General features: G+C 34.6%; 2 protein-coding genes across 3 annotated transcripts; one reads left to right on the forward strand and one right to left on the reverse strand.

The window, feature by feature from the left end:
• On the forward strand, nt 210-3963 carry LOC109349514 (pyruvate kinase, cytosolic isozyme-like). Its single transcript, XM_019590345.1, has 3 exons — nt 210-559; nt 2064-2525; nt 2875-3963. The coding sequence occupies exons 1-3, from the start codon at nt 308-310 to the stop codon at nt 3685-3687; spliced, it is 1527 nt and encodes a 508-aa protein (XP_019445890.1). The 5' UTR covers nt 210-307; the 3' UTR covers nt 3688-3963.
• LOC109349516 lies at nt 4063-8852 on the reverse strand. 2 transcript variants are annotated; one of them, XM_019590346.1, is made up of 5 exons: nt 8583-8851; nt 8310-8503; nt 7280-7604; nt 6193-6285; nt 4063-4840 (listed from the first exon to the last, which is right to left on the reverse strand). In XM_019590346.1, the coding sequence occupies exons 1-5, from the start codon at nt 8676-8678 to the stop codon at nt 4805-4807; spliced, it is 744 nt and encodes a 247-aa protein (XP_019445891.1). In that variant the 5' UTR covers nt 8679-8851; the 3' UTR covers nt 4063-4804. The 2 variants fall into 2 exon arrangements, 1 of the variants encoding a protein (XP_019445891.1); XR_002107983.1 differs by lacking the exon at nt 4063-4840 and having other exon boundaries at nt 6200-6285; nt 7201-7604; nt 8583-8852.

Raw genomic sequence — 9903 nt, forward strand, 5'->3', positions numbered from 1 at the left:
TACAGTTAGTCCTGCATTCTAATTCTTTTCATGTGGTTTATTCCCACCGTTTTGTTTACCGGAAATGAACCTATGTAATAAAAATGTCATAAACAATCTAACGAAAATGGAATTATTTATAGAATAAAGTAGAATATCCAAAATTTGGAAGTAAAATATTATTTCTTTATGGAATAAGAAAATGTATAACGAATATTTCCATTCCTGAATCACAACAGCGTCTCCCTTATTTCTATAAAATAATAACCCATTTCGTTCGCATTCATTTGAGAAGCATTTCAATCTGAAAGAGAGAGAGAGAGAGACGATGGGTGGTTACGGAAGCGGAGAAGATGTGGTAACGGTTGGACAGAAGAGACCGAAAACGAAGATTGTGTGTACTCTGGGACCCGCATCGAGGTCTGTGCCAATGGTAGAGAAGCTTCTAAGAGCTGGAATGAACGTTGCTCGTTTCAACTTCTCTCATGGATCTCATGAATATCATCAAGAAACTCTCAACAACGTTAGGATCGCCATGGAAAATACCGGTATTCTATGCGCCGTCATGCTTGACACTAAGGTATATTGTTTTTTTAATGTTCTCGTTCAGATTTGATTTTATTTGTTTATGAATGTTAGGTTTTGTTTAATGTCTTGGTTTGATCCGTGATAACTGTCAGAAAATGATTGTTGATGTTTTTGTTGCATTTTTTGGTTTATGATTGTAAATATTTGCGATTAAGAATGAAGATGAGTGCTGTGAGCAGGGGATTGTTACTCCTTTCCCTATCAATTTCTCTCTGCATCTGAAGTATGAAAGAACATCATCATGTGAGGAAATTCTCATTGAATATGTTTTTTTATATAACTCCTATTTTTCTAAGGATGTAATACCCATACACACTGACAGTGTAACAATCATCTACGACATTATTATTGATTTTCAAACAAAAGTAATAATACAAATAAATAGTAAATGACTGACGGTGCATAGATTTTAAACTCTTTTTTTAATTATAACAAAAAATATCAATATATTTTTGTCTAATTCAATTATTTCCAATATTTGATTGAAACAATTTCACTAACAAATACTGATAGTAATTGTAATTATTTTTATGTTTTTATTAAATTAAAGTAATCAAGTATCTTTGAACTATTTTTATTAATATGTGTGAAGTTAGTTAAATTTGTTTATAAATCTATCTGATATATTTTATAAACAAATTTAACTAATTTCATACATATTAAGGAAATTAGTTAAAAGATAATTAATTGTTTTGTTTTAATTAAAAAAACACTGATAATTACAATAACTATTCACCATCTGTTATATGTGAAATTGTTTCAATTAAAACGATATTGGAATAGTTAAATTTGCTTATATTGGAGTCCAAAAAAATGTTGATATTTTGTTTGCTTATAATTGAGACGGGATGGAGTATTAGTTTTCATCCAACTGTTTAAAGTATTAATAAAGTTACGCCGTTGGATGAAAATAAGTGGGTGCAAGTGAAAAAATAAAGAGGTTGTTTCCAAGATTTGAACTCTTCTTAACCTCCATATCATTAGGCAAGCAACCTTAGTAGTCCTTATTGTTGCATCAAGGCACATCCTCCTTCATATGTATAAGTGGAAAATGCTTTACACTTCTTTAAATGCACAACTTCTCGATAGTTTTATAATATCAAGTATTGGTGTAAGTTGTCTAAATAGGTTGTCTTGATCATTTGCTCATATTGTGTTTCCTATCTTGCATTCTGAGTTGGTGTGAAATCTATCCAAGCAGGTTTGTTTCAAGTTTCAACCATTTCAAGAGGTTCTTATGTACACTTGGAACGCCTCACTATTTCAATGAAAATGTAGCATGAGGCACTGTATAATGACATAGGCAAATGGATCACATATAATGTATTAATAAAATCAGATTTGAGTGGTTAAAAAAATGTGTGGTGTGTTACTGTGTGATTATTCTAGTTCTAGAACCTCTGTTTTCTAAACGTTGCCCTCTTCAGGGATTGAAAGAGTGAAACTAACAATGTCAAGTTCCTTATGTTTCATCATATCTATCTATGTTGTTATAGGGCCCCGAGATTCGAACTGGATTTCTCAAGGATGGCAAACCAATCCAGCTGAAACAGGGTGACGAAATAACCATTTCAACCGATTACAGCATAAAGGGAGATGAGAAAGTGATCTCTATGAGCTACAAAAAGTTGGCTGTGGATGTAAAGCCTGGGATGGTCATACTCTGCTCTGATGGTACAATATCCTTTAAAGTTTTGGAATGTGACACAGAATTGGGCTTAGTTAGATGCCGATGCGAGAACACTTGTACTCTCGGTGAGAGAAAGAATGTTAATCTGCCTGGAGTGGTAGTTGATCTCCCAACATTGACCGAGAAAGACAAGGAAGATATCTTAGGCTGGGGAGTACCAAATAAGATTGACATGATTGCACTTTCTTTTGTCCGAAAAGGTTCTGACCTGGTGGAAGTTCGGAAACTGCTGGGAAAGCATGCTAAGGACATTCTTCTCATGTCAAAGGTATGTAGTGTTCTTTTTCATAGAAAATATACTCCCACCGTTCCTATTTATGGGTCCCATTTGATATTTTTTCCTATTTATATGTGTCTCAAGTGTATTGAGGTCTTATTTGTTGAGAATCAGTAATGTTGTCATAATCCCCTCCATTTTATGCTCATTAAAACATTTGCTTGGAGAATGCTGATTTCCTGCAGTATAGAGGATTGCAGACGCTTGTTGCATCCACATTAACATGTGTTATTGCAGAACGTATCTCATGTGTATCTTCTGACATTTGCTATCCGTTTTACATGTCTATATTTATTACTTGTTTGTGATCTTTTTTGTCCATTACTTCAACATGTGGCAGGTTGAGAACCAGGAAGGAGTTGCAAATTTTGATGAAATCCTTGCAAATACAGACGCGTTTATGGTAGCACGTGGTGACCTTGGAATGGAAATTCCAATAGAGAAGATATTTCTTGCACAGAAAGTGATGATTTACAAGTGCAATATCCAAGGAAAACCGGTTGTCACTGCTACTCAGATGTTGGAGTCAATGATCAAATCTCCCAGACCAACAAGAGCTGAAGCGACTGATGTTGCCAATGCAGTGCTTGATGGCACAGATTGTGTGATGCTTAGTGGTGAAACTGCTGCTGGAGCTTACCCAGAACTTGCTGTTAGAACAATGGCTAAAATATGTCTTGAAGCCGAGAGCACTGTTGACTATGGACTTGTATTCAAAAGGATTATGGAGCACTCACCAGTACCCATGAGCCCACTGGAGAGTCTTGCTTCTTCTGCTGTTAGAACAGCCAACTCTGCTAAAGCTGCTCTTATATTGGTTCTGACTAGAGGAGGAAGTACTGCAAAATTAGTGGCTAAATATAGGCCATCCATGCCAATTCTTTCCGTGGTTGTCCCCGATATTTCAACTGATTCCTTTGACTGGACATGCAGTGATGAGGCCCCTGCAAGGCATAGTCTGATATTCCGAGGGTTGGTTCCAATATTATGTGCAGCTTCTGCTAGAGCTTCTAATGCAGAAACAACAGAAGAAGAAATAGAATTCGCCATTCAACATGCCAAGACAAAGAATCTCTGCAAGTATGGGGATTCTGTTGTGGCTCTGCATCGTGTGGGCACTGCATCAGTTATCAAAATCTTGACTGTGAAATGATCACCCATTAAAAGGAAGAGGTTCTTCATACCTCTAAACTTGCCTATTCCATTCAACATTGGATGCATAATTTTCAATTTGAATAAATTATTAGTTTGGTCACCTGTTTTGCAGTCATCCATATACAGTTGTTTCTGTTATTTCCCTATTGTGGTGACCTCTTTTCTTCTGTTAAGATGACATGGGATTTTTATTTGTTTTCAGTCAAAAAAAATTGTTGAGTATTATAATATCCATTTTGATTGTGAAATGTGGGAGACCACATTTGAGGTACCATTCATGTGCCACCTGTGTTTGTCATAAAATTGTAAAATTTTTTATTAAAATATTTTTTCCCAACCAATATTTTTTTTTATCAAATTGGATGTTAAGTTTTTGGATGTACAAATTGAAAGCTAAAATTAACAAATGTTTAAAATATATTTTTGGATTTACATAAGGTTATACTAAAATTCCCCAAGTTAAAGGGAAAGTTTATACAGAGGCTAACTTGCAAGAAGAAAATCCTTTTCCCCCTCTCTTTAGTCCCTATCATATATGTATGTATGACTAGTTCAACGTGTAGGAGAATTGACAGTACAATATTTGCTATTCAATTCCATATAAAACACTAATTGGTTTCACAGCATCTACAATACTGTATGGATTTAGTTTCAAAAAAATAAATGAAAATAAACTATTTTGCCTGTGTATGCCCTTCTAAGCTAGATTCACTATCTGGCCGTACTCAACTCCGAAAAGAAGAAAAAAAATGAAAAAATAAACCTGAAAATAGAACATTATATACCAGGCATCCTTTCCATAAACGACCCAGATGTTGCTTGCAAAGCAAGATTTCAGGGATCAAAACTGCTTGCCAGTGTGCAGATCTGTCAGTAATGTGAAACTCATATTTTGATACCAACAAATTTGGCTTCTTAGCTTGATTTCACAAACATATTCAGTTACTGCTTCAAGATGAAACTCGCGACTCTCCTTCCCAGCATCATTTACAAGGGGAGCAACTTCCCAACAAAGAGGATAGTACAAGAGCCACTCCCATACAGGGTTGCTGAAATAATGAAAAAGAAATTCATACTACAACAGGAGTGAAGAAAAATGCTTTTCGGATTCTATTTTAAACAAGCTCCATCTTGATCGGTCCATTCTCTTCCTGCAAAGATCAAAGCAGATTAGAAGTGACCGAGGATATAACATGCTATGTAATACGAGAACAACTAAATTGTCTAATACAAAAATATTAGCATTTGAAAGATGACCAGGTCATTCATATTCATAAATCAATAACTAGATTAGACAGATTTAATATTGGTAGCTCCAAGATGCCAGTAGACATCAAAATGTGATGAATAAAATCAAATTTGAGTGAACAAATAGGAAAATTCAAGGTTCGACTCCTTTATGTGAAGTGACAACAAAGGTGAGAAATATTAGGGGCAATGACACGATCCAAGTGAAACTGCTAATGAGATGCTCAGCAAGACCCAGTTATAGGAAGTTGGATGAGAAATTGATTTATCTTTCAGTGACTTTGATATAGGATACTGGGCCAACCCCAAAAAACTAATCAGGAATGGAAAAAAACATGTAACAAAGGGGTAAGAGGGGATAGTTAGAAGAAAGAGTAAAAGATAGGATGGGATCTGTTTAAAGAGAGGTGGCTGGGAATTGTATTTGGGTTTTCCACTGTAAGCTTGGGGTTAGGAGGTCTTCTCCTTGCTGGGAGCATTTGCTCTTACATTCTGTCTTTCTTCAATTCTGTAATTCCTTTTCAATTCAATCAGTAAAAGTGTAAATCATTTCCCCCTTTCATTTCCGTGTGGAGTTTCACTTCTGATTTTAGATGGGAATTGATCCTATCAAAATCATCAGGCATTGTCTTCATAGTCTGTGAGGTTGTCTATTTGTGTCCTCTGCTGGGACTGCTCCTTCGGGTTCAGTGTAGTATAATCTTAAAATGTTTTGTATATAGATCCTGTATTTTGTATATAGATCACAGTCACTAGGAGGAGTTAGAAGATTTTTCTGATGATGGGTATGTCCCCTAGATAGTGAGAAATTATTGGATGTTCCCGGACCAATGGTCTGGGATACATTTTTGTTGCTGATTTGGAATAAACTTATAAGTTTAAGTCATTAATGTACAATCAACAATAAAGATGTGTCCGGGACCATCAAATAATCTTTCCTAGGTTTATTTCAGGTTACTAGATTGAATAGTATAGACTATGGTGCTCAAGCTACCAGTGAGTTGATACAACGTGTCAGTTACTGGGTGAAATTGGTTTCAAGAGTGCACAGCCTACACAAATAGTGGTATGGCAAGAAATTCTACATACAACCTCTAATGTAGTCTTCCATGTGAGAACATATTGAGGCTGGCTGGCATTTGTTTGCAAAGAAACTCCAAATAGGACCGATTTCTACATGTCAGTTGACATTTTTGGAGAGAAATTCATTAAGAAAAATGGAAGAAAATACAAAAGAAAGAAGGATAGTACTTACACCCACAGCCTGGAAAGATCTGCCAACATATGACTTATGAGAAGCTTCAGTGACTGAAGTTGAGTCGTTCGCAACACTGTCATGGTTGCACATCTACAACCAACCAACCAAATGAAATGTAATAGAGAAAACCTAATGAGGTTTATCCGAATAGAGAAATGAATATATAAAGGAATATGATGATGAAATATAAAAGGTGCAACAAAAATACCAACGCTTTGAAATAGAACATGAAGTCCACTAGCAAAACCTTATATCCTAAAAAATGTATAATTTTTCATTATCATCATTCATCAATATATAGCCAAGGAAAATTCACAAATTGCATAGTTATTTACAGGGCCACAAATGAGGCAGATGCTAAGTACTAAATAGGACTTTATTATCAGCCCTTCAAACAAACTATTCACATTCACAGAGGAAAGTATATTTATCATGCATTCTGAAACTACCAAATATCTTACTACACTAATTATTTACTGGACTAGTTAACTGGCTGCTTACTTATGACCAAGAATAGATTGTATACATGAACGGTTATTTTGTTATCATAAAATACAGTCATACACATATACATACATGTAAAAAGGTGGGTCTGGTACACAGGCTCTCACTTAGTGAGGTATGAACTCTGAAGAGCGTAGATGAACACAGCCTTATCCTCGCAAGCGAACAGGCTGTTTTTAGGATTTGAACCCAAGGCTTCCAGGTCACAATTCAAACAATCTTACCATGACATTGAGGCTCACCCTTTGACATTTACGTACATATATACATACATGCACATATATATATATATCAAGAATGACATTTTTGAGATTCCACTGTGCCTCAAGTGCATCGGTTCCTGTCTGTAGGCAATTTAATGACCATTGAACTGTACACCAAGATTCAAGCCAACAAGTTAGGGCACCAGTTTACTTGAGATACCAGTGTAGATAAAATTGTTTATCCCTAGAGTATGTAACAGTGTAGATAAAATTTTACAACAAAGGATGTAGCCCATACGAATAGAAAACTAAATTTAATCATCCAAACAAAAATAAACGGATATGTGGTTCTGTATTATGAACGAAGTTTAGCTTACCCCATATGAATGTTTGTTCTCTTGACCATCTTCAAACATGGATGAGTAGTACAGTGGATCATAGACAGAGCCTCCAAGCATCTCACTGGAACCAGAAGTCTGCCTGGCTACTGTAGGTGTCACAGGAGCAGGACTCAAAAAACCATTCCTTAAGTCAAAATCTGCCGATCGAGAAGCTGTGTCCACATAGGACGCACCCAACCTATATATTTGAATCCATAACAAGGAGGATGATAGCCTCACCATAAAACCAACAATTTGCATAGCCAGAGTAAGTTTCACTGAAAATATGAAAAGTGCGCTATAATCCTTGGAAGAAATATTCCTGCATACACAAATAATGTTTTTCATCAGATATGAATGAGAAGAAAAAAACAACCATGTCACTTGTTTTTTATGCATCCAAGCTTAGAAAATTGATTAAACTAATATTTATACTAATTCTCTTCACCACATACAACAGTTACTCATTGGTAATTGGTAAATAATACTTGCTTAGAAAAGTGCTTTCAACATGATGAAGAGGGGAAACAATGCTAGTTGAATTTACAGTCCTTCAATCCCAGCAGTTCATAAGTACTCTAAACCCTATAAGAGACATCTTTCAGTGAAGCTAGAGATTTATCAACTACCTAACAAAACCGTCATCTTTTATTGAGTCTAATGACAACTATTTGCAACAAAGCACAACAGACACATAAACAAGGACATCCTAGTACAAGAGACTCTCACCTAGTGCGGTCTACAGAGGATAGACGTAAACAGTCTTACCTGTCATAAACACTAAAAGTTGCACTGAGCCGCGCCTCGAGACAACTGAATTAAATAAGTAAATAATAACTAACTAATTAAGAGTGAGGATACACTTACTCGAAGAGTAAATACTCCTCATCATCGCATCAATTCTATGGACATCTAATGTTTTAGTCTAGTCACTAATTGAAATCTTTGGATTTCCGCTAGGACGAGGAGTAAATTTAAAAAACTTGCTCGAGTAAGTGGATCCCTCCTGATTAATTAATATACATACCAAATTTCATGAGTGAAGAAAATGAACCAAGAAATATCCAAGAAGATGGCGGAGAATAGAAGGAAAGCATATGTACGGCCGAGACTCTGACTGCTACTCTCAATCGCAACCAAAGCAAACAACGCAATTCCAACATTTACAAGACACACTCCATTGTACAATGCTCCCAGTGAACCAATTAACGCGCATCCAATCTTGCATTTCAAGATTCACATTTAAATCTTGTATAGTTTAATGAACAGAGAAAGAAAGGAGTAGAAGTAATAGGAGTACCTGAATGTAAATGAGGATAACAGCAAAAGACTGAAGGCTATCGTAATCGTGTGTGAAAAACAGTAATTGATCTGTCAAATATGAAGCACAAAGCATTGTTTGTAACTAGCGATGGAGGAAATGAAAGAGTGAAAGCATATCTTTTGTTTTATGGTAACGTCGTGGTCGTTGTCACGGGTGGCGAGTGAAGAGTAATTGCCATTTTCCCTTTCTTTTCTACACCTGTAACCAACTTTCTTTCCCTCCTCACTCTCTCTCCCACTCCAATTCAGAAATCAATTAACATTATGTATTTTGTTGGGATTGTTCAATAAGTGTGCCTCACACAATCAAACGTTTGTTTTATGACTTTAATAATATTTATGGAGGATAAAAACGGGCGAATGAGAAAAACTTAGAAGTAGGTAGAGACAACTAATTTAAAACTTTAATTCTATTACAATTTAATCATAAATTATATTATAAAAATGTGTTGCCACATAAGTCTTTTTTGTTGTGCTTCTTTAAAACAGCCGCATAAGTCTTTGAAATAATGTATTTATGTTTTTTTTTGTGTTTAAATTATAATTAGAATTAAAATTTAATGTGTGTCAAGATTTTATCGTTTGTTTTTTTATTACATATGTCTTCGCACAAATCTTTCTTTTTATACATTATATATAAAAATTTACACACTTTCAACACATTATCATTCATTTGTATTAATTTTTTTAAGAATAAAAAATAATTAAACATAAACGATAAATAATATAATAATAATATATGAAATTCATATACTTTCTTTCCTCCTTAGTCCCTCTCTCACTCCAACCTAGAAATGAATTCACTTATGTATTTTTTTTGGATTTAATATGTGTACACTGACAGTGTAAGTGGATTTTACACTGTTAACAAATCTCCACCATTCATTTGTTTGCTAATATGGACTTTCAAATAAAAGTATTACAAATCAATGGTGAATGATGTACTGACAGTGTAAAAAACTTTACACTATCAGTACATAGATTTTAAACTCATTTTTTTTTTGCGCCCCTCATGTGCATCCGGTATAATATTTATGTATAGCCAACATAGAAATTTATACATATTAACTATACCACCGCTATTCATTTATATTATTATTTAATAATCAATGATAATTAAGTATAAATAATAAATAATGCAATAACAATGTACTAAAGTGTTAGTATAAACATTTTTTCTCTATTAGTATTAATAACTTTTAATTAAGAGTACAATATTTATCAATTGTAAATGTAAAAATTTATACATAGTCAAATATGACAACGGATATGGGCGGGCACATGTAGTGCTTTCATGT

This window comes from Lupinus angustifolius, chromosome LG06 (genome assembly GCF_001865875.1).
Source record: "Lupinus angustifolius cultivar Tanjil chromosome LG06, LupAngTanjil_v1.0, whole genome shotgun sequence".
Taxonomy (NCBI): Eukaryota; Viridiplantae; Streptophyta; class Magnoliopsida; order Fabales; family Fabaceae; genus Lupinus; species Lupinus angustifolius.

Bases quoted from the DNA above. Each gene is read 5' to 3' on its own strand.
- LOC109349514 (XM_019590345.1), top strand. From the start codon at position 308: ATGGGTGGTTACGGAAGCGGAGAAGATGTGGTAACGGTTGGACAGAAG. The intron at 560-2,063 runs GTATATTGTTTT...ATGTTGTTATAG, and splicing joins CCGTCATGCTTGACACTAAG to GGCCCCGAGATTCGAACTGG. The intron at 2,526-2,874 runs GTATGTAGTGTT...AACATGTGGCAG, and splicing joins ACATTCTTCTCATGTCAAAG to GTTGAGAACCAGGAAGGAGT.
- LOC109349516 (XM_019590346.1), bottom strand. From the start codon at position 8,678: ATGCTTTGTGCTTCATATTTGACAGATCAATTACTGTTTTTCACACAC. The intron at 8,504-8,582 runs GTACTCCTATTA...TTGAAATGCAAG, and splicing joins TTATCCTCATTTACATTCAG to ATTGGATGCGCGTTAATTGG. The intron at 4,841-6,192 runs GTAAGTACTATC...TGATCTTTGCAG, and splicing joins GATCTTTCCAGGCTGTGGGT to GAAGAGAATGGACCGATCAA.